This window comes from Chinchilla lanigera, unplaced genomic scaffold (genome assembly GCF_000276665.1).
Source record: "Chinchilla lanigera isolate Chin_1 unplaced genomic scaffold, ChiLan1.0 scaffold00012, whole genome shotgun sequence".
In the NCBI taxonomy this organism is placed as follows: domain Eukaryota; kingdom Metazoa; phylum Chordata; class Mammalia; order Rodentia; family Chinchillidae; genus Chinchilla; species Chinchilla lanigera.
This window is the reverse complement of record NW_004955413.1, coordinates 2,335,424-2,363,290: the sequence shown is the minus strand read 5'-3', so window position 1 is coordinate 2,363,290 and position 27,867 is coordinate 2,335,424. Positions and strand designations below refer to the sequence as shown.

Below are 27,867 nucleotides of genomic sequence, written 5' to 3'. Positions count from 1 at the left end.
GTGGGGGTAAGTAGGGGAAGAAGAATGAAATTACACAGAGCGTGACAGCATGGTAAGAGGAGTGGGTGTCGGTGACACAAAAGCTTACAAAGCTGCAAAATAATGAAGAGTAGGCAGCCAGGAGGGGAGAGAATTACAAAAGCTGCCACATGTTCCAAAGGAAAAGATGCTTTATTAAGGGAACAGGGTGTGTAAGATCAGCTGAAGTTTGGCAGTTGAAGATTATTAGCTCTATCATCTAGGCCAATTTTAACACACTTTGAGGTAATTTTCAAACAGACACTATTAATATGATAAGGCAAAAACGAGTTCATCAGGCTGGTGCCAAATAAGCAGTCAATGGAAGCTGGTATAGAGTGGGTTCCTAATGTTCACTGTTGAAGTACACCATACAGAGGAACTCAGTGCTATATAACTGGAAAGTATGTTTTAAAAATGGGTGGGTAGAATAGGTGAGGTGATAGACGACGGCATAAAAATATCTATTCGGTAAAAAAAAGTACACAATAGCAATAGGTAAGTGCTCATTTAATCATAATTCAAAATTACTAATTTCTTGTTAATACAGATGTTATAACAGAGGAAGAACTGAGGTAAGTATTATACACTTTTTAAGGTTAACAATTGAATTTTTTCTGTTTACTAAAAAGTAATCAGGAGCAGTTTGAAATTCTCACTATAAATATATTTATTACTATTTTTATTCATAATAAATTGAAATGGAAGTTTCCTAAAAACCTATACTACTTAATACTGTAACAGAGATAACTATGTATTTCATAGCCAGTCTTTAAAGTACCAGCTTAATTTTAAGGGACTACTTTAAGAAACAGCTTCCCTTTAGTTGTGTCTACAACAAAAAGACTAATATTCTTTGTAACATTCTTATCATAAACTGTTGATAATGAGAGATAGGTGAATGCAATGGTATCAAAGAAAAGAGCATTGTGAAACTTTCTTTTATTTAAGATTTTTGACAGTGAAGAATTTGTAAAATATCATTAAATTCTATTTACTATACAGTAACAGTAACTATTTTAATAGGTAAAATAGTTCTAATTTTTACTGTTAAGATTTGGACAAAATACAAAACATCCTTGCAATAAAACTGACAGTGTAGCTTCAATAGCTTCTAGAATTTCAGTCTCCTGAGAGAAATGATGATAGTCATGAACTAGACGGAGCTAGGAAGGAGCATCACGCAACAGATAACACGCACTTTCTTCATGTCAAACCACCACCGACTAATGACCACGACATAAGAAGCAGAGTATGCTCTTTGCAAGGAATGGCATGAGAAGATAATTTATAAAAAAACCTCTCCCAAAGTCCTGAGGAACTTTACAGAGAATCATAATCTTAAAGATCATTTCTATGCCATGTTAAGAATCCCTCTATATTACAATTCCCTTCTCAACTATGCATACAAATCAACTATAAACACACTTGCAAAACTGTTATTCTCTCAGTCAGACACTTCTTTGTTACCACACTTGGCTACCAGTGGTCTTTGGATGGAGAGGTTTAACTCGTGCTAATCTGGATAAGCCAAGGCGGAGACTCTGATTCGGGGACTTCACAGTCACACCTGCCAGTGGGCTGCTGTTGCTGCTGCTACTTACAGACGCTGCTGAAAAGAAAACAGAAGATGTAATACTGATGCCAGCAGGAAGAGGGAAATAAAGTAGTCAAGCATCACTCTGCTTTCCAGGGTCTATCAAGGAATAAACTAAATCAAAAGTATGGCAAGTACTTAAACTGCAGAAAGAATACAAGTTGAACATCCTTAATCTGAAAATCAAAACCCTGAAAAACTTTGAAATCTGAAATACTTTCTGGTCCCAAGCATTTTGAGCAAGGGATAATCAACTTGTATTGCCTCATTTCAACCATCCTAAGGTCAAGATAATTAACCAAAACTTAACCATGACAACTAAAATAAGAAACTTGGAGCAAATAACATTGGTTGTACAGGCATAAAGAAATATATCCAAGTATAATTTCTAAAGTAATAGAAAAATCTAATGTATATTTTAAAGTCCTGCAAGTTTTACAAGTACTCCTTGTAAAGAGTCTATTTTTCAATTATTAAATAAAATTTTACATGGCAAATAGTTTTCCCTCATTACCAGTGAGACTTCATATGTTACAGCTGCACTTCCTGGGGGGCATTGGTATATGTATGTTCCTTGCTCATTTTCCCTTTGGGATCTTGACCATTTTCTCTTTTTGTGTAAGACAAGTAACAAACTGGAGAGCTGAGGGCCAAATCCAGCTCTAAGACATAATATTTGGTCCACATGGTGTTAAAAAAAGGGTAAAATTTTAAAAATGAGGTTTCACATTAAAATCTGAATTTCTAGCTTCTCTTCATCCAATCTGAAAATACCAGGCCCATTACCCTGCATGCAAACATGGAAACAGTCAGATGGTGCTGGGCAGCTCTGTGTCCTCAAAGGGGATATGCACTCTCAAGTCCAACACAGCCCCACTCAGTTCTATCACAGGGCCCACTTCACTCATTCACAACACTGTCTGACCCCATCACACACACTGGAACAGGAAGCACTGTCTGCATTATATTAACTTTTCATCCATATTCCATTATGTCCTCTTTATCTTTTTGATTATGCTTTTTAATTTCTGTAATCATCATAATTTCTTTCACTGAGTAATCACTAATTATTCTCAGAAACTCTTTGAATGATATGGTGTCACTATGTTGGTAACTTTCTCTTCCTTTTCCAAAATAGTCTTTAAGTCCTTATTAAAAAATCTTAGAATTTTTAAATCAGGGAGGACTCTGAATTTGATATTATTCCCTGACATTCCCAATGATGAAATGAAGATCCAGACAGACTACATATTCATGCAGCCTTACTGCCAAGGCTAATTCTGGGTGTTTGTACTGGTTACCGCTATGGAGTGACCAGTGTGGGCCATTCAAGAAAGGTCACTCAAAAGGGGCAAAGGAAATGTGCTGGGTTGGGAAGAACACAGGAAAGCAGAGGGGACAAATGAAGAAAGACATACCAGAGAGGAAACTGATAGAGACCCACACAAAGGATGACATACAATGTGTACAAGAGACAAAACATGGATCCATTTCATTGAAGTAGAGGGTTCATTTAGCTTGAGAAAAGCAGGTACAGGACTAGGGGGGAAGGCAACAATTATGTGGCCCTGGATTAGGATTTTAATAATACCAAGAAGGTAAAGTCCAAGGAAATTTTAAAGAATTGGTGAGACTTGGCTATGAATGCAAAGAAAACAAAAAAAAGTTTCTAAGAATCAGAGGCTGACTTTGCTCAGGCATTCATTAAACGTCTGAATTGCCATGGATAGGCCTCAAGGCTTCAGTAAGAATGTGGAGACCAGCAGGTTCTGGGCAAAAGATTTGTTGCCAGAAATGTGTATGTCAGGAATGCCAAATTCACACTCTTTGACACTGTAATTATACTAGCAGGAGTTTCATAGCAAAGACCCACAGATTTCTAAAATAAGGATTTTTTTCTATCGCAACCTTATTTATAACAAATAAATTATATACAACCTGATTGCCTAACAATAACAGTGGTCAAATGTTAATAAACGCAGCAACTCAAAACATTGGTTTTGAAGAATGTGTAATTATATGGGAAAATGCTCATATGTAACACTTATTAACTAGGAGAAACTTCACCAGTATAAAATCTCTAAGACCCTCCCTGTGACCGTAAATATACCATACCTGGTGGGACCCACTTTGGTCTCCTGCTTTCAGCTGAGGGACTACGTATCTGTAATGGTTTCCTAGTGGCCTCTGAAGAAGAAACCTCCTTTGGTGAGGACTGAAATTCTGATTTGATTGTAGCTGGAGAAGAGTCTACTGTAGTCACTTATTTGAAAAATATACATAAAGAAGTCTGTCATATAGGAAGATAAAGTTTAAGTGTAGCATGTACATGTAAAAATTATAAAGTTTCATAATCTTATGAAAAATTAAAAAGGCAGTATCATAAACTTGGTAAACTCTGATTAGACAATAAACATTTATCAAAAGCCTAAGGACAGCTATCTTTTACAAGCATTTATATGCCAGGCGATGTAATCTCACATTTGTTACCTTTTACCCTTTACAACTTCAAGGCAGACTTTTCTATGCTCACTGTTAGATAAGGAAACAGAAACCAGGTTTGACTGTGGAATCTATATTTATGATCACTTCACAACCGTCTCATTAATGTCACAGTAGGCTCTGCAGTTACAAAGAAAATATACAACTCATGGGTCCTGCCCTCAAGAAATTTATGCTCCTGCCACTGGACTCCAGGGAAAAGGACAGGAGAGAAAAGAGTTGTGTCTAATGCAGCTTGCTAAGGGGCATGTCACACTCTAGAGGTAAAGGGAACTTCTAATCTGGTATATGTATTTAGAAGTCACTGGGAAGGAGGGTGAGGTAGCTGAGCCAAACCAAGACTCAAGAGTTAAGGGAAGTTTTCTAGGTAGAAGGAACAATGAGAAGTTCCAGGGCCAGTACTGGGATAGAAATCTTAAGGACAGGAGAAGATGATACAGTCTGGGCACAGTCACTTATAAAGAACTCTGCAGGCCATGAGGAGTCTGGGAGGGGGTGAGGGTGGATCAAGACAGGGAATATAAACGCACATTCAGAAAAGGCTGCTTTTTAAGTGACTATGAATAGGAACGATTTCACTGTACACTCTTCTGTTGAAATTTTTTTTCTTATTTTCTTTTTTGGTACCAGGAATCAAACTCAGTGCCTCATGCTTGCCAGGCAGGCACTGCAGTGCTGAGCTACATCCCCGGCCCCTCACTGTATACTCTTCCTAATGTTATACCTGTACCTGCTGGATAGGCCCTTTCCAACAGAACCTTCTGTGATGCCAGACATTTCCTGTACTTTGTGTTATCCAATGCAGCAGCCACATATAGTTCCTTTGTACTTGAAATATGGCTAGCAAAACTGAGAAGCTGATTTTCAAATTTTATTTAATTTTAACTTAAATGTAATACAGCCAAGTGTTACTGGCTACCACACTGGACAGTACTGTTTTCAAAATTTCTCTATCAAGGGAGAATAATGTGTGCTGGATAAAAGACTCTCAAAGGTTATTCAACAAATTATTAGTACGACTAAAAATATAATCAATTTTCCCAATTCCTAATCCTATTACTTAACAAATTTTACTTCCAATATTATATATTAATGTCCCTTATAAAGCAACTTGCTCCAAGGTATATAGAAAAGGCTTTAAATAGCAAATTTCAACCTGGAAACTGAACTTTTGAGTGTGTCTTACTGAAAAAGCACAAAAAAAAAAAAAAAAAAAAAAAAAAATATATATATATTCATACCGTTAATGACTTTTTCACATTACATCTTGTAGTAGGCAAAATAATGACCCCTCAAAGATGCATCTGTGTCCTAACCTCTAGAACATGTGAGTACGCTTCCCATTGCAAAAGGACTCTACAGACATAAGCTAAGGCTCTGGGAAGATTCTCCTGAGCTATGTGAATGGGTGCAGTATAATCCCCAGTGCTTAAACACCTAAAAGTAAGAAACAGAGTCAGAGTGACACAACAAGAGAAAGCCAGATGGAAATGAGCCGTGAGCCACAGTCCGCAGGGCTCCCGTTAGAGATTGGAAAGGCCAGAAATGGATTCTCTCTCTGGCCACAGGCAAAGGATACAGCCCTGCAGATAGCTGGGTTGTGGCTGTTTTTGCACATCTGGCCTTTGGAACTACAAAATACAAATACATGTTGTTTTAGGTCACTAAGTTTGTGGTAATTTATTGTAACAGGAATAGGAACCTAATACATACTTCATCTCCAGAAGTTCCTACATTTAAAATCTAATTTGTGGAAAGCACCAAATTTGTTAATAGTTTTAAAAAATTCTAATTAAAACCTCATTAACTAAAAATAGAGCATAGGGGAGAATATGTCTATGAGCATTTAAATTTTCCTTCTTGATATTTAGCACCTTGTTACTAAGGATGAGAGGAACTCTTATTAAAACAAGTCTGAGTCAGGAAAATTTTAGTTTCAATTAAATATCTATTTAAAAACTAAGGCACAAAAATTTCTACCCATAAATAAAACAAACAAAACCAAAAACCCCCAATAATCTATCATACATTATGAATTCAAAAATATTGTAACTTCTTTAACAACAAGAAACAGGTATTTCATCATCAAATTTTCACAAATTGGAAAAGTTACTCCATAAAATGGCTTCTAATTGGACCTATTTTGGGGGAAAAACCTAAAAAACAGAAAGTGTCCTAAACACATGACCAAGGAACTCTCAAATAAAGACTGGATCAAGCATGAGAACTACAACTAAGAATCACATGTCCCTGTTTAATCTGTCCAGAGAACATGTGGGGCCCGAACTGAGTGGACAGCTCTGGGATCTAAGAGGCAAGATTTCAACAAACACGTAACCTGTCTGAGCCTCTTCTTTCTCCCTGTCTGCATGCAGGTGACTGAGTGCTCACCGGGGTGGCAGAGAGCTCTAAAGGCCAGTCAGACACACCAGGTACTACACTGTTAATGAGGCTTAGTGTCCCCAGCTGTCTTCTGTTCCCCACCCCTATCATGTCTCCATTTATATTTTAACTAGAAATTAACATTAGCAAAATGTTAAAAATATGGCAAATCAAACACATTTCCTTTATAAAATTAAATGTCTTGCACCAAGCTTACCCAAAGCATTACATTTGGATTTAGATTTCTTCTCTTTCTTTTCTACTGGGGATTTTACCTTCACTTCTTTCTTTTTATTTTCTTTTACTTTCCTTTTTGTTATAGTGAAGTCTTCCTCATCTTCACTCTCATCAAAATCAGAATCATTTTCAGAATCTTCACCTAAAGCAGATTACATACTGTAAGGCTTCTATTGCTTCATCTTTTGCACCAGATTCTTGGTATTCTGTGCAACAACCACCTTTAAAGGAACACTGCCGTGTTGAAACTAAGAGTCAATTGATACCTGCCCCTCCAGGCACATGTTGTTGACCTCAGGTCACTAACTTCACCGTGCCTCTGTTTCGTCAAAGAAATCGCTACAGCCATACAATCTACTTCATAGGGTTGTTGTGCAGATTAAATTATATGTATATATAAAGCGCTTAGAAAAAGCGCTTACCTGGCATATAGCAAGCAAAGAGTAATTGCTTGCTATTACCATTACTCATTCTAATTTCCCATGAGTAATCTTTATTTCATAGCTGAATTCATCTAAGACATTTCTCTATTTCCCACAAATTCTTTTCTGTCCTGCATGGGCTGATATAAACCAATGAAATAATATGAAAGTGTGGCTGCTCCCTTGGAAAAGCAGCACTACCTACACTGCTAGTTAAGCAATGATCCTTCTGTGGGGAAGGTGTGGATCAAAAACCCATGCCTTGTTAGAAACCCTGAAGACTAAGTGTAAATAAGTTAGTCTTATATTCCTACAAAACACTTTCATGTGTTTAATAATAGGTACATGTTTATTTCCAAAACTGACACCATATAAAAAGCATTAAAGGAAAAGAAAATCCACTGTCCACATAATATGTACCTACTTATGTATATGAAATGTATTTTTATAGAAAGTAAACTATCACTCAAACATTTCCAATATTTTTGATACACTTGTTCACCATCTTTCTTTCTCCTTACTTTTGTTAGAGTCTAGATCAAAAATGTCCCCCACGATCCAGGTGTGGAAGGTGATTAGACTGTGGGGTGCAGGACTCACCAGTGGATTTATCCAGTGATGAGCTCAGTAGCTGAACGTGCTGCTAGGAAGAGCAGCCTGCTTGGAGGTGGCTTACTGGGGTGTACTACTGTCCGCAGCTCCTCCCTCCTCTTTGCTTCCTGGGTTGATCACCTTTTCCTCTGCCATATATTTCGTGCCTCAAGGTACTGACCATGGTCTGAAACTGTGAGCTAAAGTAAGTGTGGGTGTCTAGTATTTTGTTGCAGCAATTGGAAGACATCTTCCTTTTTTTGTGGTACATTAAAAAGAATCCAAGCCATCAAATTATTATTATTATTTTTTTTGGTTTGGTTTTTTTCCGGTACCGGGAATTGAACTCAAGACCTTGTGCTTGCCAGGTAGGCACTGTGCCACTGAGCTAAATCCCCAGCCCTGCCATCAAATTATTATACTCCCACATTAGAATGTACAAGGGTGATCAAAATATAGTGAATGCTTACATTTTAAAAGAATTACAGTAAAAAACACACTGCCATTAATTCCCCTCAAAAGAGTTGCCCTTACGTTGAACACTTAACCCATCATTCTTGCCACTATCTGAAGCTGTTCTGAAGTCTTTTGTGTCTACGGGAGCTGTTATGGCTGCCTCAATGTCTCAATATATACAAAACATTTCTCTTTCATGGTCATTTTGACTCTGTGGAAGAGCCAACAGTTACACAGTTTTAGATCTGGTGAGTAAGGTGGATGAGGACAGAGCGTAATGATTTTTATAAGTGTGCCTGCTTGCTGGATGGCACTCAGCAGCAGCTGTCACAGTATTTTTGATCATATCTCTTAAAGATAGTCACACAAGAGTACTTCCAGAACAGCTTCAAAAAGTGGCAAGAATAAGGAGTGTGCTTGAAGCAAGGGATGCGTTAAGAGAGGGATGAATGGCAATGTGTCTTTTACTGTAATACATTTTCCTCACACAGCAATGTTATCATCCTAAGCAGCAATACTAAGAGTTTCTGAGCATCACTGTCTACCCACTCAATCTATTCTAATATAGAATATTCTCTCCCTTTCACCCCGATGCCTTGCTGAAGTAACCAGGTCTGTTGTCCTGTAGAATGTCTTACACTCTGGATTTGTCTGTTTTCTTGCTATTTTTAATTTACTTTTGTATTTTCTGTGATCTTGAATTTAAATTCAGACTCACCTCTGCTTTGTACTCTATACTGCATCCTATCATAAAGCATATTATGTACATTGGTTCCATTTTGAGTTGGCTCAGTTAATGCCAACCTGAATCCCACACTGTAAAGATGTTAATCAACTTTCCATTGATCTTAGCCTAAATCAACGATGTCACTATGATCTTCAAGTTGTGATTTGTTTATTATTTCTTCCACAAAGATAAAAATTTTAAAACAGCTTAGAGTCATCAACTCCCATATACACGTAATGGTTATTGTGCTATATAAAAGTAGCCATAAAAGGCCAGATTACATGAGGACACTTATAAATTCATTCACAGATCCTTCTGTACAACCTAATAATTGTTTGTGGAAATTTCTGCAATTTCTTGGAAATCACAAATATCCTCCACCATTATTTTTTTGGTGGGAGGTTTGTAAGTAACCAATTTGAGAGCATTATTCAGTTCTCCTTACTGCTGATTGGCTGCTGCCTTGTATCCCATCTTCCCACATCCTAACAGGTTGCTGTACCTCGTGTAGCTATCAAGTGTTCTCTCTTTTGCTCTTCTTAAATCCTGAAAATCCCTAAGATGCTGACAAAATGTCCTGTACCTAAGGTTTTATTAATAGTATTAAGTTAAATTACATAACTGCAGGAGACAGCATATTTACGGTTTAAACTATAAAAACAGGAATTTATAGACAGTTTTCTGATCATATCGGAAATTTGCTATTTTTCACAATTTGCAGGTGCTCTATAGTAATGTAACCCCCTGCAAATTTAGGGGTCCACTGTACTTTGTAAACCTAAATAATTTCTGGAAAACTGAGAGAATCTAGGTTCAGAGAGGACATGCAGTAATCCTAGGAGTGGAAAACTTTCTATCTATCCAAAGGTTCAGTAACTTACAAATTCTAAGGAATCTTGAAGAGGATAAATGCTGGGAGCTGGCTAGATCACTATTTAACAAGCTTGTCCCGATGGGAATCAACTAATCTTTACCAGTCAACTAAAAAGCTATTTAAGTAAATATGAAGTAGGGAGTCCCAGAGTCTCAAAGCATTAGCAGCCCATATTGGAAAATGTGAAAGGCCAAACACTTGAGTTATAGCTTTTAAGAATAGTTAGCAGAGCCCTTAAGAAAAATCCTGAGTTCTCTGTAGGTTTTTTCTTTCCCCAATAAAGGACCCAAATGATCCTTTCTCTTCTCATCTGGGGCAAAGCAATGCAGGTGAGATACTCTGAAATGTTAGTTTGGGGTTCTCTCCACTCAATTGCTATTATGCTGCTATTGAACATGTGTATTAGTCAGTTTCCTGTCAGTGGAAATATATCTGATACTCACAACTTAAGGGAAGTGAGGTTTATTTTGGGTCACAGTTTCAGTCCATGGTTGGCTGGCTCCAAGGCAGAAATGCCATGGGGGAAGGGCATGAAAAAGGAAAGCTGCTTGTCCCATGGCAGCCAAGCAGCAGAGAGAAGGGAGGATCTGGGACAATAATACTCCTTCCATATCATGCCCTCAGTGACCACCTCTTCTGTCTAGGACCCACCTCCTAACAGCACAGTAAGTTATAAAGTCTGCAATAGATCAACACACAGGTAAGTATGGTGCCCCCATAATACAATCTCTGAATACATGAAACTTCTAGGGAACATTTTGGACCTAAACCATAACAATATGTTGTGCAAATCTCTTCAAGAACCTGTTATCAATTCTTTTGGATATAGATCCAGGAAGAGAATCACACAACAGCTCTAATTTTGTGAAGAACTATATTATTTTCCATACCATCACTGCACCATTATAACAATCTCATCACCAACAGTGCACCAAGATACCAATATCTCCACATCCTCATCAATGCTTGTTATTTTCTGTTGTTTTAAAAGTAGTTATCCTATAGAAAATGATACTTCATGTAGCCAGGGCCCAGAAGCAAGCAGGAGTAGTTATTCTAATTTCTCATAAAGTTGACTTTAAATCAAAACTGATGAGACAAAGACATTGGTAAGAGGAACAATTCACTGCAAGAACAATTGTAAACATATATGCAGCAAATGTTGATGTACTTAATTTCCTAAAACAAAAAACTACTTGATACAAAAGGGCAGCTGAATACCAACCAATACAACTGTAGTGGGGGTGGGGGTTAATACCCCACTTTCACAAACAGATAGCTCAACCAGACAAAAAATTAACAAAGAAATATCAGAGTTAAAAGACATCATATAAGTGGATTTAGCAGATATCTACAGAGCACTTCATCTGTTGTTACAACAGAATATACATTCTAGTCAGCCACCCATGGAACTTTATTCAAAATAGACCCCATATTTCAAGCCACAGAGCATGTCTCAATAACTACAAAAGAAATAAAATCATCTCTTATAGTCTATCAATCATAATAAAATGAAACTAAATATCAACAGTAAAAACAAAAAACATGTAGACCATATAAACACAGAGACTGAATAATACCTCTTGAACGATCAATGGATAATAAAAGAAATCTGAGAATTTAAAATTTTCTAGACTCAAATGACACTGGAAACATGACATATCAGAATCTGTCAGACATAGGGAAAGTGAAGTTCATAGGTGTGAATGCCTACACTAGAAAAACAAAACGATTCCAAATAAATAACCTAATGACACAACTTGGCCCTACCAAAAAAAAAACCCAACAATCCAAACCCAAAACTACACATAAAGAAATAAATTATATAAAGATCAGAGTGAAAAAGGTTAAAACACAACACAAAGGATCAATGAACCAAAGAGTTGGTTCTTTGAAAGGATAAATAATATAAACTCTTCGCCAAATTTACAAAACAGAAAAGACCCACATCGATGCAGTTAGAAACAAAAAAAGTGAAATTACAAACACCACTGAACTGCAGATTATAAGAAACTACAACGGTATCTCAATTTACAAACTTAACTCATTCCACAATTCTAGTTGCAAACCCCATTACACTGAATGTCACCCAATGTAGAGTTGGCAAATAGTAACAAAATTTTGCTGAAAGCAAAATTTCTGTTCACAAACCGAGGTATTCATGTAATGACTGACTGTGTCAACTTGAGAAGTTTAACAGCTTAACTAAATCAGTTCAGCAATTTTACACTATAAAGTGGCTTATGGCCTAGATGGTACAAAGAGGAAATGAGGAAGGACGGACCTTTCTGTTCTTTGGAGGAGCTCTTTGCCTCCAGCTTGGATGTCACCTCCTGGCTTCTACGCAGGCTCTTTGGCTTCTGCCTTGGACCCTTTAGCCTCCTGCTATAGACTCTTCAGCTTTCCCTTGTAGATTCTTCTGCCTTCCATTACACATGAATAGGCCTCCTGATTTGGATATGCCCAATGCATAGGACACTGCATTGAACGTCACACCTTGGACTGAAACCTTTGGTCTCCAGCATGCAGACACCCTCTGCATACTTCTTCACCCAACTCTGTGGCTGACCACTATAAGCCAATCTTGTAATTTCTTACACATTTGTATATCTTGTTTTATATCTGTTGCTATATAAAACACTGACTGATACACTGTATTTCAAAAACATATTTCAATAAATTGGAGAATGAGGGGGTGGATAACTTCCTTGATACCTATGACTTACAAAATTAAACAGAGAAGATATAAAAACCCTGAAGAGACCAATAATAGGTAATGAAATAAAAATGCTACCAAATAAGAAAAGCCTAGCATCCAATGGAGTCACCCTGAATTTTACCAGAATTTCAGAGAACACCAATATTCCACGAAATTGAAAGGGAAGAAGCACTGCCAAACTCACTCCACAAGGTCAGTGTTACTCCAATACCAAAACTGGACAAGGACTCAACAAAGAAAAGAAAAACTACAGGCCAATATCCTTGTTGAACACAGACATAAAAATCACACTAAGATAGCTGCAAACAAAATTCATTAAAAAGACTATAGTACATCATGACCAAGTTGTCTTCAAGGCTGATACATCATATATGTGTGTGTGTGTGTGTGTGTGTGTGTGTGTATGTATACACACACACACACACACACACAGATATATCTCAGTGTAATACACCACATAAATAGAATCAAGGATAAAAATCACATGATCATCACATAACCAATTCTTTCCTCTTTCTGGGTTCTGAAGACTACTAAGTATGAAGTCCAGGGACACAGCAGTGGGGAATGAGCCAAATGTAGTTTATTAGAGAAAACAAAGAAAAGTTCTCATTAGCCCAGAGGGGCTCCAAGGGAAGATACCAAGAGGGCACCCAAGTTTAGAGGCTTACATGCACTTTGTTGGATTACTTCGGTGATGCATGAAACTAAAACCATGAAACAATGCAGCTGGCAGTTTAGCTAAGGTTCTGACATTAGGAGGAGCAAAATTCTCTTGTACCCACAGCTTCCCAGGGCATATCTCAGTTTACCCAGGCCCTTTTCCTTTGAAACAGTGAGTTGCTGTACTGTTGGCTAGGCCTCTGACATCGTAACAGATTTCTCCTGCACCCCTGCCCCAGGTTCCCATAGCACACTTCAAGGAGTCTCTTCACCCTGTGTTCTAATTTTCCCAGGACGTATCTTGGTTTACTCAGGTCCCTATCCTAGCTGTCTTCGGTTTGTCTACCTGCCGGCTTCAGTCTCAATAGACACAGAAAAAGGCTTTGACAAAACTCAAGATCTCTTCATAATAAAAACTCTGATAATAGCTACAGAAAAACCTTACCTCAAACTGATAAAAGCCATATACAAAAAACCCACAACCAACATCAAACTAAATGGAAAAAACTGAAAGTAACCCTTCTAAATTAAGAAATGAGACAAGGTTGTCTACTCTCACCACACCACTTCAATACAGGACTCAAAACTTTAGCCACACAAGAGGAAGCAATGCAAGGGGTATGAGTAGGGAAAGAGTCAAACCATCTTTATTTGTATATGGTATGATTCTTTACATAGAAGACACAAAAAATTCACTACATATTATTAAAATGACCATTTAACCAAAGGAGATATATAGGGTTAATGCAATTGTTATTAAAATACTAACCACATTCTTCACAGTTAGAGAAAAAAAATTCTAAAATTTATACAGAACCAGAGGAGACCCAGAATAGTCAAAACAATCATGAGCTAAGAGAGCAAAACAATCCTGTTCTTCAAGTTATACAGCAAAGCTACAGTGATAAAAACATGGTCCTGGTACAAAAACAGACACACAGGCCTATGAAATACAGTATAAGACATGGAAACAAGCTATGCACGATGTGTGACAAAGGGCCCAAAACATGCTAGAGAAAAGATGGCCTCTTTAACAAATGGTTTGGAAAACTGTTATTCACTTGCAAAAAGCTGAAACTACGCCCATATTTTTTACCCTGTTCTAAAATATGAAATCAAAACAGACCAACAACCACCAAATTCTGATATAAAAAACAGAAATGCTGAAACTGCTACAAGATAGTAGAGGGGAAACACTTAAATTCATCAACACAGGCAGGGATTTCCTGAACAGAACTCCAATAGCATAAGAAATAATGCTAGGAATCACTACATGAGATTATATTAAATTATTATTATTTGGGGGGGTACCAGGAATTGAACTAATGACCTCAGGCTTGCCAGGAAAGCACTTATGCCACTGAGCTATATCCCTGGCCCAAGATTATATTAAATTAAAAGCTACTGCACAGCAAAAAACAGAGTGAAGAGACAACCTACAGAATAGGAAAAAAAAAAAAAACTGTCAGCTACTCTTCTGACATAGGATTAGTACCTAAAATATATAAAGAACTCAAAATATTAAACCCTCAAACTCAAAAGACCCAATCAAGAAATGAGCAAATTAAATGAACATTCTTCCAATGATGTATAAATGGCTAATAATAACTTGAAAAAATGTTCAGCATCTTTAGTCATTAGGAGAATGCATGTTGAAACAGCTTTGAAATTTCATCTTACTCTAGTCAGAACAGTTGTGATCAAGAAAAAAACCATAAATGGTGTGATGCTGATGTAGAAAAAAAGGAATCTTTGTATATCGTTGGTGGGGATGCAAATTAGTACAAACACTAGGATAATCAGTATGGAGATTCCTCAAAAAACTAAAAACTGAAATTCTACTTGACTCAGCTATAGGGCTCCTGGGTATATTCCCAGGAGAGTTAAGGTCATCATACTACAGTGATACATGCATACTTGTGTTTATAGCAGCATAACTGTAACAGTGAAATTCTGAAAATAGCCTAGATGCCCATACACAGATGAATGGATAAAGACACTGTGGTATATATACACAATGGAATTTTAATCAGCCATAAAGAAGAATAAGTTCAAGTCATTTACAGGAAAGCAAATGGATCTTGAGACCATAATGTTAAGTGAAATAAGTCAGGTTTACCTTATATGTGAAATTCAAAATATAAAGGAGTAAAGGAGACAGGAAACAGGAAGGCAAGACACTTTATAAATGAGGAAGAGGTCAGGGGAAAGGGAGATGGGAAGTGGGGAGAAGAGGACTGAAAATAATCATGATCTATGTATGTAAGGACACCTCAAAACAAATATAAATACTATGTATCACAGACTAATAAAAAAGTAGCTATCCTAATGGGTGTGAGGTGATATCTCACTATGGTTTTGATATCCACACCTCTCTAATGGTTAGCGATGTTAAAGTACTATTTCAGGTGCTTCTTGGCCGAAATGTCTATTTGAATCTTTAACTACTTACTTTGAAGAGCAAAGGGGCAATGGTCAAATCTCTATCTAAATCATAATCTCCATATAAACTTTACTTGCTAAAGTAAAGCTGTAACTCATAATTTTAACGTTGCTGACTGGCTTTTCTGTTGTTTCTGCTTCAAACAGCAGCACTGACAATGTGGAAGGCTATAATCATTGTCCCTGAAAAAAACACTTCAAACACACCTGACAAGGAGTTAATTTTGATTACTATTTTTTAAGATTTTATTCTGTATGAAGTAACCTTAAATTGAGAAGCATGTGTGGAAATTCATGCTCCATTAGGCTTCTTTCTTCCATGGTCTCCTGCCTTTTTGTCCTCCCTCTAAATCAATCAGTGTTTTTCAGCATGAGATCTATAGCCTATCTGCTTTGAGCTGAGTCTGATGGAGGGCTAAGTTTTGGTTAGAAAATCAGATTTCTAGGCTCTACACCTGTCCTGTGGAACGGTATTAGGAAGGGAGGCCTAAGGGTCTACTTTACCAAGCTCCTGAGTAAGCTTTCACATCTGAGAAACAGTGCTTTAAGCGCTAGTATCCTTCCAGGTTTCTTCTTTTCTGCAGCACTGGTGGCCCTTCCAATATTTATTTATTTTTAAAAACATCTTTCTTCATTTCAAATAACATCTTTCTTCAAGTTTTCTATTTGTTTTTAAGCTTTGGCACCATTTCTACCCTTCAGGCAGATCATTTTCATTAATTTATACACAAGGGGAAAACAGCCATAAAAACCTCTCTTTCCAACAGCCCCACTTCTGTGACCATTTCCAGCGAAAATTTGTTAAAATTTAAAATATAGTATCTGTTTTGGTATAAATTTATGGATTTATTTACTTTAATTTTTAATTAACATATTACAAGCTCCTTGGACAGCCGTCTCACCCACAAGGCCTCCCATTCTGTTCAACTTTATTCGCCTGGGCCTTTGTTTCTACCAAGTTTCCTACAGATCCTTCAAGTCCACTGGTCAACTCCCAACTACCTGGGAGACCCAACAAGTTATAAATAACTGACTACTTTTCTTGGTTCTGCAATTTTAACCATTCCTTTAAACCTCCTTTGCTGAATGTTCCTAGTGTTTCTGACCTCAAACATTAGTGTTCAGAGCTTAGTATGAAGACCTCTTCCCTATCTACAGTCCTTCTGTAAACAGTCTCAGTCTCACTCAGCCTTGTGACTTTAAACACAGTCTATACGCTAATACTTCCAATTTTTCCCAACCCAGATTTGTCTCAGAGCTATTGTCATTCCTCACCTGGAGCACTGGGTGTTCTCCCAACTGGTATCACCATTTTTGCCCTTGTTCAGCATAGATGACTACTTTCAACCTACTAGCTTTAGTGATCCTTTAAAATTTCAAGTAAGATTAGGTTCACTCTTTGCCAAATAATTCCAGTGACCTACCAGGTCTGACCCAATTCTGTCTGTTCTCTAATTTCATCTCTTACTAGCTTCTCCTTCCCTTACTCAGCTTCAGGCACAATGGCTTCACTACTCCTCCACACAAAGCACTCCTGCCTCAGGACTTTGTATATGTTCCACCATGTTCCACCACCATTGTACCTAAAATAACATCCCATACTCCCAACACCACAGTCGTGTTACATCTCCTAACTGGACTACCTCTTCTTTGTAGTTCTCCCATCATGGCACTTCATATATCATGTGATTACCACGTGCATCCCCTCACTAGAATTTAAGCTCGATTAGGACAGGAGCTGTTTTGTTCATGACTGTACCCATAGTGCCTGGTATATATCATATATTTTCAAATATTTGTTAAAATTTAAAATATAGTATCTGTTTTGGTATTAATTTATGGATTTATTTACTTTAATTTTTAATTAATATATTACAATGCTCTGTTGAGGTCAGTGTCTTTTCCTTTTGTCCGAATTTTTGAATGTGTCTGAAATCAAGAGTCATAATAAAATATATGTTTCATATCACTTCTCACTTAAACTATTTCATGTATTTCTACTCCCTATAGAAAAGTCTACTGTTAGAGAGTCTGAGACGCTCCACACGATGCCCACCTGTCTCTTTAGACTCTTGTAAAGCCTTTTCCCCAGCAAGCCTCACTAAACAGGGGTTTGTGAGTCTACACGCATATGTTCACTCTACTGCTTATACCCTTCCATGAGTCAGAGGTACTATTTTATTCTTTAGTATATTTTAATGCTACTTGTTTTTCAAGGCATGACTTAAAGATTTCCACATAGAAGTTTTTCCCCCAAATACCACCTCTGAATTGAACCGTTCTATGTGTTCCTCAAGTCTGCATACTCCACAGTGTTAGCATGGCGCCTTGCACACATTCATGGCCTACAGGAACTTCACTGACTTTCCGCAGAATTAGCTCTGCAGCAAGACATAACTCACCGGTTGCATCATCTGGCTCAGTGTCACTGGCGCTGCTGCCATCACTGTTTTCCAAAAGCATCTTCCTCCGCTGCACTGCAGCTTCAGGTGCTTTTCTTTTCCCTTGAACACTGCAGGCATCATCTTCTTCTGTAATCTGGTCTAAATCTTCAGGAGGCATAAACAGCAATGGCAAGCTTTCTGTGGAAGCTCAGATTCCAAGAGCAGAACAGACTCTCCAACACTGTTCCTTGTCCAGCTCTGCCGCCCACCCGCCTCCAGTCACAGACTGCCGTCTAAGCTGGTTCCACCACAGCACATGAGCCCTGACAACAGACTGGCTTGAAGGAGAAGCCCAAGACCCAGACCCAGAGAATTTTTCCCCAAGAATTTTCAAAGTGGAAGTGGGAGATGAAGCCCCTGTCTTTGGTGGTCAGCGGCTACAGATGAGAAGCCACAGGTAGTCAGGAAGAAAGTGGGTCTGCAGTCAGAAAGACAAAACTGAAAAAAAGGAAGAAAGGCCATGTGATGAAGAGAGCCCTGACTTACTTAGAAACTTCAGTGAGCCATGGCTGCAGGAATTTAAACATTAAAAACAGAATTGTGGTTAAAATTATTAATATAAAAAACTTACCTAAATAGTCACCAGCTACGCTGCAATTAGAGATATGCAGAGACTTATTCATTGTTTCTGTTTTACTACTGCCATGTTTTTCAATGCCTAAGTGTAAGGAATAAGAAAGAGAATTCAGATGTACTTTTAGTGTGTGTGTGGTACTGGGGATTCAACTCAGGCCTTCACACTGAGCTACATCCTTACTCATCTTTACCTTTTAACTTTTCAGATAGGGTCTTGCTAAGTCATGAAATTTAGGCTCACACCTGTGATCCTCTTGTCTCAGCCTCCCAGAGTGCTGGGATCACAGGCTTGAGCCATCACACCCAGCTTTATACGTACCTTAAATTAACTGGTATCTAGAAGTAAATTAGTGCTAAAATGTAGTAGCATCTGGACATTGATAGATGATCTGAAACCCAAACTACCACAATGACTTTTACTTAAGAGAGGCTAGGGATTTGGGCTCTAAACTCAGATTCACATGCAAACTGGCCCATTCTCTCATGACGGTTTAGACAGGCTCATGTGCTGTGGCTCCAGTCCCTACTACAGCAGTATTCAGAGCTGGCACTTTGAGAAAGTGAAGGTTTTAGCTTCACCAATAGATGAAGCCCTTGAGTTCATGGCTCAATGGGTTTAGTAGGAGGTGGGAACTAATTGCAAGCAGCAGGTCACGTGGGGGTGGCTTCAAAGCCATACATACTTTGTTCCCAGCTCCTCCTTCTCCTGCACATTTCCCCCCCTGCTCCATGGCTGCCATGAGGCTCACGTTTTCCTCTGCATGCCTTTCCTCTGTGATATTCTGCTTCACCTATGGTGCACAGCAATGGAGTCAGTGAACCATAAACTGAGGTTTGTGAAACCATGAGCCTTTCAAAAGTGTATGTCATCTATTCTCACAGCAATGGAAAGGTAACTAACACACCCAAGAGCAGTTTCCTCCTATATAAGATTATTACAGGAGATTAAACATCAATCTCACGAAAAGTGCTTTAGTATAGTGCCCAACACATAGGAAACAGTCAATAAATATAACTGTCAATTCTCTGTCGACAAATCCATACTTTTACTAACAATAAATTCTCTCTAATCATTACAATAGTTAAAATGATCTTACTTTTTAAAATTTTTATTAGTACTTGTTTGCAGTACATAATGATTGCATTCACCATGAGGAGCTGATACATGTACATAACACGTCTTCTTTTTATGCCCCCTTCCCCTCGTCTCCCAAATAATCCCATTTTAAAAGGCCTTTAAGTCATGATATCGGTACAATCTCCATGCTATAAAATGTATTATTCAATAAGAAGTACTACTTCTATGTAACTCTTGCTATATACTCTACAATATCTTAAGAAATGAATTTCACTTTCTCAATTTTGGACATATCACAATTTTCTTTTGAAGTTTCTTTGATTCCTGATAATGAAAATCTCTTCCTTTAAAAATATCCCCAACATAAAAGAATTTAGGTCAAAGAAATTTAATCCAAGAACCATTTCAACAATTTGAGTATATTTTCTAGGAATAACTTCTGCCTCTCCAGTATGTCAGTATTACCACTTGCTGCACAATTACCATGAAAAAAAATGAAGAAGAAAACCCACAGAAAATCTACAAGTCATTTTCTTACATCCACCTACTTAATAATCTAATTGGTAACTTTAACCAGCAAAAACAATAAAAATTACCATCACTAGGTTATGTTCAATTAACTTGGACTTGGAGAAAAAGGAGGAGGACTGTTAGGGTCATCAGATCATCTGAATGAGAAATTAAATATTCACTATACACCAAGATGTAACTGAGCATCCACGCTCATGGTGCATGTCCTCAAGCTCAGCTTAGTTTGAGTGTTACACAGATACACAGACATGTCTATGTTTATATGAGATTGACTTCCATGAATAAAGAACTGAACCCAGTTGTACCCTGTGCAACTTGTTCCATTTATAGTTCAAAATATGCAAATTTTATTCTTTCTACTGTAAAGGGCCATCCAAAGAAATTACTACAAAAAGGTTTAAAGATAAATACATATAAAAAACACCTTACTTTTACCTTGAGACTTCTGCACATCATTGGTGACTGGTGGATGTTCCTTCACTGATAAAGCTAGAGCAGCTTCTAATCCTCTCTGGAAGATCTTGTCATCCAAGGTCATCCTAAAACAGACATACAAGAGTAAGTTGTTAAAAATATCAATCTCAACTAAATAACAAAACTTGGAAGTTTCCTATGTTACTGTTTAAGAATTATTAATCTCAGAGAAATGCTTTTAAACAATAATCATCATTAACTCCTAAACATAACATAACTCCTAAAACATAACAGTGTCACATTATACTATGTAGCTGACAGGTTTGGGACAGGAGCAGCATATGCCTTTGCCCTTACTGTGTCCTTTAATTGTAATATCCTTTTCTCCCATCAGTTCTATCCAGGAAGCACTCAATCCCCTAAGACAGGCTTGCTTTGAACACTGCTTTTACTTACAGGTCTTTCCTGACCTCATCTATGCCTTTAACAGACATTACAGACTTTAGATTAACTTTTTAAAAATCAGATCCTCCCAATCTAGATTTTAACAAATAGTTTACTACATTTATGGTGGATAAGGCACTACACTAGCCTGAATACTAAAATGGCACCCTCAGGGAGTCTGCAGCATAGTAAGGAAGGTGGGGAAAGACATACTAATAATCATTCCACATAAGTCAGATTATTATCAATCTTCTATTAGGTTGGTCAAAAGTGTCATGAAACATAAAAAGATGAAAAGTCAAAGACATCAGAGAAAGGTTATGTAAAGGAGGAAGTACTGAAATTCACCTTGAAGAATTTATTGTTATTAAGTTTTATTGAGATATATTTCATCCATCCTAAAATTTGCCTTTAAAAGTACTGAAATGCACCTTGAAGAATTTATTGTTTTTAAGTTTTATTGAGATGTATTTCATCCATCCTAAAATTTGCCTTTTTAAAGTGATTTTCAAATCCAGCAGTTTTTAGTGAATTCCTAGTTGTGAAACCATCATCACAATCTACATTTCTTTTTTTGAGATAGGGTCTCACTATGTAGTCCAGACTGGTGTTAAATTCACTATGTGGCCCAGGATGGCCTCAACTCAGTGACCCTCCTGTCTCAGCCTCCCAAGTGCCAGGACTACAGGTGTGTACCTCTATCACTCCCATGCTCAGCAATAACACTCTACTTTTATAACATGTTCACTACCCCTCAGAAGAAACATATCCATTAACAGTCATTACCACTTGCTCATCGCCCAGCTCCTAGCCAACTACCAATCAAATTATTTCTGTTTCTATGGATGTGTCTATTCTGGGCATTTCAAATAAATAGAATCAAACAATATGTGGCCTCTTGTGTCTGGTTCCTTTTACTCAGCATAATGTTTTGAAAATTCAACCATGCTGCAGCATGTATCAATAGTTCATTTCTCCTTGTGGCCGAGTAACATTCCATTGCAGATACTACATTTTTAAAATTTTATTCATTCATCAGTTGACAGCCATTTGGATTGCTTCCATTTTTGGCAATTATGAATAATGCTATGAACAGTCATGCACAGGTTTTTGTGGGAGCCTATGTTTCTAATTCCCTTGTGCATCTGTCTATTGATAAATAACTTTACACTGAGAAATTGCAAACTGCTTCTCAATTTAGCTGCACCCTTTGGCAATGTATGAGAGTTCCATTCTTTCCATGTCTTCATGAAAACTTATTATCTTTTTGATTACAGACATGGAGCAGGTGGAAAGTATTATTTCAAGGTGGTTTTAATTTGCATTTCCCAGACAGCTAATATTACACATCTTTTTGTATTTACTGGTTATTTGTGTATCTCCAGAGAAATGTTTATTCAAATCTTTACCACATTTTTAATTGGATTACCTTTTACTGTTAATAATTCTTTATAGGGGGCTGGGGATTTAGCTCAGCGGCACAGCGCCTGCCTGGCAAGCACGAGGTGAGTTCGATACCCAGTACCGGAAAACAAAACAAACAAACAAAAAATCTTTATACACTTTGGATATAAGTCTCTTAAATTATATGATTTGCAAATATGGTCCCCATCTAGGGATTGTGGTACAAGAAACTCAAACACAAACTGAGCAAAAAATTGAATTAAAAAAATTAAAGAGTGTGACATGGTCTAAGCTTCTCTGTGCTACCATTCTACCCATTTCCTCTCCATAGAAATTCTGGGTCTCTTAGGACTTTTCTCCTTACTCTCTCCTTTCTGTCACTAACAAGACTCCAGGGTTAGGCTAGACACTACATGACCTTCTCACTGCTGGACAAGCCACAACAACACAAGAAGAAACTATCATTCACCTGGAGAAAAATACATGGCTCTAAGTTTTTAAAACTATTCCTGCAAGCAGAATTTTTAACAACGTAGTCTTGTAGGATTTCAGGACTGAAGATAGATGAGGGATCTGTAATTATTATTATTTTAATATTTAAGCAAATATCTGCTTTTTAGTTTGTGAATTTTTCAAGTCAGAAAGGGTTTAATAGTATGTCTGTTCTCTGACATATACCATGTAAAATAAGACCAATTACTCACCTTAAATTCCAATTTAAACCCTTTTAAATGAACACAGCTAACATCATATTGCCTGTGCCTTACCTCTCACCTTTTTTTAGGGGTATTCTCTTGTAGTAGGATGTCTTCTTTCTGGACAGTCTTCAAATTAGGTTTTGGTTTGTCTTGTTTTAACTCTTTTGGTGTTGGTGTTATTCTCGATTTCTTGCTTAAAGGTACAGTTGGAGAAATAAAATCATCTATTCATGTTTGAAATAAAAATAAAATAAATTGATTTTCTTAGCGGTTGAAATTTCCTACAGCATGTTCATGTTTACAGGTCAGTAAACTGCTCAATTAAAAAATCATTATTAGTGCTATCTATTCTCATTCATCCACTTCAACTCTTTTAAAAGAAAAACTGTAAAGCCATTAGAAAAAATTCTCCAGCTTCATCAGTGAGAAGTGGAAGGAAATGATTTTTAATGAAACAAGTGTCTTTTTTAAAGGCACACTGCCTATTCCTAATACATTAATCAAGCTACACAAAATAAGAAGCATGACAGGGAAAAAGAAAGTGGCTCCTTCTAAGGAGTTTTATTTTTGAAACAGTGACATTTTGTCTTGCCATTCCTACAGTGACCTTCCTACAAGCCTACAAAAGTAACTTCTTTATTTCTGGATCTTCTTTTCCAGTTCATTATTATTTCTCACAGGTTTTCCTGCCCTACCAGGAAATTGTTGTAGTTCTCATGACACTCAATATAAAACCGCTGCTGTGGCCTCTTTTTGTGTGGAAGGGTTTGAGACAGGGTCTCACTATGTAGCCCAGGATGGTCTCAAACTCATAGCAATCCTCCTGCCTCAGCCTCCTGAGTGCTGGGATTACAAGAGTGTACCACCACATCCTACACTGCTGTGGCTTTTAAACATACATATGACACCTGTGGGCATACATTCTGGATCCATGTCACCTTAAACACATACTTCAGCATTTATTATGTTGTCTCTTTTGTGCTTTCCCCCATAGGACTATGGTAACTCCAACTCTCTACACTTCCCATCCTACCCAGGATCCAGAACACCAGTGGCAATTTATAAATACCTCATGGCAGGCTGTAATAGAAAGCTAGAAGTTATATTCTGTACTATTTTCCCTCCAGTTGTCAACATACTTAAGGCTGAGCCCAAAGGAAAGTATTTTTTGAACTTAGGCATCAGCATCACTAAAACATTTAACTTTTGTAAAACTATGGTAGTTAGGGAAAGAAATAATAAAAGCAACATCTAGGATGGCAGTGTAGCTCAGTGCTAAAGCACTTGTATGGCATGTGTAAGGCCCCAGATTCCACAGCCAGCACCACACAAAAAAAGCAAAAACTATTTTAGAGTTTATAAATCTAATCTGATGTTATATTTCTCAAACTTCTGGATGAAACTTCTCTTAAGGGCAAAGACAAGCATAAAATCAATATGGCGTAGCTTAAACCTCATTTTCCTCCAGACTTATTTTTCCAGACTTATCTAACATGCAACTGGGAATATGCAAAATATTGAAGCTAGACATGTCATAAACACTAAGAAAATAAGTTTCCAAATTCTTTAAGCAAAAATCAGAAGCTCTACTTACCATCGCTATCAGAAGCCTCAAACTGTGAGTAATTGACTGGCTTCTTATTTCTGTGACCAACATAGAAATTTCTCATTAATACAAATGTCAATTTCATACATTTGTTCCATAAGGCTATTCATAGACTTTAACAAAGAAAATGTGTTTCGATTCTCTTAAAAATACTTAAGTCTTAAAAATATGATTTGCATTTAACAGCAGGGGCTCAGCACTAGCTGACAGAATTAGACTCTATTTGATACAGAAAAAATTAATTCAGGTAACTCATGAAGTAAGGAAATTCACACAATTAACAATTACCATTGATATGTTTAGTTGCTCTTGTGTTCTATAAATTCCTGTTGTATATATGTTCTTTTATGTTGCATTCTATCTTATTAGTGTGTAAACTTCTAGAACACTGGTGGAAAACCTATGGTATGCATGCCACAGCAGCTATTTATATCACTGAAAACTCTAAAAGGTTTGCTGTTACTGCTCCAGACACTAAAAGCTACTTTAAAAAATTTCTTCAAACTACCAAGTAATATGGTTTTATACAATGTACACTTAAAAAAAATAGTGAATGGCTTTATTTCTGCTACAAGAAATGAATCTTTATATTAGTTAGAAGACACTGGAAAAATATAATACTCAAAGTGAAAAAAGATTGTTATTTCCCTCTTTCTTCCTCTAAGAACTAAATGAAACTTCTTCTGGTTTTTCTTTCTGTCTTCTGCCAAATGCTCAAGTATGAATTACCTAGTTTATCAGTTGGTTGTTATTTTAAATATAAATGGAGTTTTGTGAAAAGAAGGCTAGCTTAGTTCACACCTCAGTCTCCCAAATCTGCTTCCTGAGTTAACCATACCGTGGTACTCACGTGTGCCTCATGTGGACCTCTCATATCCATATACGTGATAGTAAAAAAAGTGCACTTAGGTTACTTTCCTGTTCTCTGGAGTTAAAGAATTTAAGAACTGAATAAAACACAGAAGCCTCTTAGCAGAAAAGCACCAGGCGTGGTAGACACACCTCTAAGCCCAGCACTCGGGAGGCTGAAGCAGGAGGATCGCTATGAATAAGTGGGTAGCCTGAACTACATAGACTCTGCCTCAATAAAACAAAACAGGAAAGGAAAAACAGCAAAATAAAATCAGGAGCCTATTAAAAAGAAAAGTAGAGGTTGAGGCAGGAGAACTGCAAGTTGGAGTCTCAGATGAAAACTTGGTAAGACTTTGTCGCAAAGTAAAAAACTTTTTAAAAAGGCTGAGGATGTAGTTCAGTGGCAGAGTGCCCTGGGTTCAATCCTCCCTATCAGACAGGGAGGAGGAGGGAGACAGGAGAGGGAGATGGTAAGGGATGACACTCAAGGATTAAGATACAATAAATAATTCTTAATGATTCATCAAACACATTTTTAAGTGAAATTAGGATTTTTTTAAACTCTACGTGCCAGTGAAGAATGCAATGACCACTATCACAGGTTGGTGCCATTGCCATGATTTGTGCTGAGACACCAGAGGTTTCATCATCACTGCAGTGCAGATGACAGAGTAGTGAAAACAGTCAACGATGGGTTAATATTTCAATAAAACAGTATTGGCTTCGGGCACTCCTGAGATACCAGGGAACCCTCGAGGTCTGCAGATTACACTGATGTTCCAAAGGGAACTACATCGTCACTACCTGGACACTTAAAATTGATTCCAAGTTTAACATGTTGGAAACAGAAATCTCGATTCTTTCACATCTTCTAAATCTGTTCTTGTTCCTAGACCTCCTATTCTCAGTTAATACAAAGATCCAGTAGCTCAGACCTAAAATACAGTCATTATTGACCCTTTTTTCCCTTACCTCCAAATCCACTTTTCAGCAGTACCTCCAAAATACCAAACTCATGTGTTCCATCCCTTGTCCACTAATAACCTACCCCAAACCACTGTGCAATGATAAACGCCTCCTAGTGGTTTTGCTCTCCTACTCTAGCCACCCCATCTCTCCACAAGCAGCCAGTGACCTTTATAAAAGCAAAACTAGATTTCTCTCCCCTATGTAAAACTCTCCACTGACTTCCCACTGGACTCAGAATAAAATCCAAACCCTTTTCTAAGGCCTTGAAAGCCCTACTTATTCTAGTATCTGCCCATTTATCCGACCTGATTCCTTACAATTCTAATTCTCTACACTGCTTGCTAATGCTACAGCTTCAGCCTGCCCCTTAAACACCGTCAAGCTCAGGCAATGGCTCTTGTTCCCTTTACCTGGATTAACTACCCCGTTTAAGGTAAGGCCTTCCTCTTTCCCGCTATCACGAGGATGTTCATTTTCAGCCCTCCTAAACCTACCTTCTCTTAGAATGTAACCTCCAGCACCCAGTACAGTACAGAAATAAACATATTCAAAGCCTTACTGATTGGCCCACCCTAGGCTTCCAACACACTCAACAGTGATTAAGTCCAGGAATCGCTTCCACGGGTACAATCGAAAGCACGGGATCTGGAACCAGATGACTTAGGCTGCGTACTGTCCAACGACTTATTAGCTGCACGACACAAGTAAGTTGGCCTTTATACCTAGGAGCTTTACACTGATAAAACAGAAACATCCACACTAAATCAGAAGATGAACATGGTAAAAAAGCAGACACTCCACGAAATGTAAATTGGTGTTCAAGCGCTAACACGGCAAGGTCTTATTTGAAAAACGTGGGTAAAAGAAACGGAGACAGGTGCACAAGGAGGCAAAGGAAGCAACACCCTATAAGGCGTAGGGGCTTCGGGGCCACAGGCCCCCGCCCGCCGGAGACGCCCCGGTAACCGCCCTCCCACCGCACCACCTACAGCGTCCTCCCGCTCCTTCTCCCCCACTCTGAGGGATGTCATAAATCAGTCACCTTACAGGCCGCACCATGGTCCCCTTAAAGAGTGTGAATCTGCACCTCTCAAGATCTCTACACCAGCGGTGGTTTCAATTCCCGCCTAAAAACAGACATGGCGCGCCCCGCCCCAGCACCGCCCACCCTCCAATCGCTCCCCTCCAGCGTAAGGCGGCGCATGCGCTCTGAGGACAGGG

General features: G+C 37.8%; 2 protein-coding genes across 5 annotated transcripts in view; both read right to left on the bottom strand.

Moving 5' to 3' along the window:
• Dyrk4 (dual-specificity tyrosine-(Y)-phosphorylation regulated kinase 4) overlaps positions 1-3,811 on the bottom strand; it is a 50,916-nt gene extending 47,105 nt beyond the window's left edge. The window contains exons 1-2 of one of the 3 annotated variants that reach the window (XM_013511559.1): positions 3,731-3,811; positions 1,623-1,627 (exon numbers count right to left, since the gene is read on the bottom strand). The gene's annotated coding sequence lies outside the window, so the exon portion shown is untranslated. Of the gene's footprint in view, positions 1-1,446; positions 1,535-1,622; positions 1,631-3,730 lie in introns of those variants that run through there. The other 2 variants (XM_013511557.1, XM_013511558.1) reach the window with 2 other exon arrangements.
• On the bottom strand, positions 510-27,860 carry Rad51ap1 (RAD51 associated protein 1). Of its 2 annotated transcripts, XM_013511568.1 has the most exons (9): positions 27,689-27,857; positions 24,814-24,863; positions 23,296-23,443; positions 20,689-20,798; positions 18,646-18,732; positions 18,033-18,179; positions 6,717-6,878; positions 3,731-3,877; positions 510-1,630 (listed from the first exon to the last, which is right to left on the bottom strand). In XM_013511568.1, exons 1-9 carry the CDS (start codon positions 27,703-27,705, stop codon positions 1,485-1,487), a joined length of 1,014 nt encoding a protein of 337 aa, XP_013367022.1. In that variant the 5' UTR covers positions 27,706-27,857; the 3' UTR covers positions 510-1,484. The 2 variants fall into 2 exon arrangements, with proteins under 2 accessions (XP_013367022.1, XP_005378794.1); XM_005378737.2 differs by lacking the exons at positions 510-1,630; positions 3,731-3,877 and adding an exon at positions 5,357-5,748 and having other exon boundaries at positions 6,775-6,878; positions 18,033-18,221; positions 27,689-27,860.
• Positions 27,861-27,867: the final 7 nt, after the last annotated feature.

Coding starts and splice junctions, on each gene's coding strand:
- Rad51ap1 (XM_013511568.1), bottom strand. Junction 23,444..24,813: donor TGAGGCTTCTGATAGCGATG/GTAAGTAGAGCT, acceptor AAACATGAATAG/ATGATTTTATTTCTCCAACT. Junction 6,879..18,032: donor TGAGCCAGATGATGCAACCG/GTGAGTTATGTC, acceptor AATCTGCTTTAG/GTGAAGATTCTGAAAATGAT.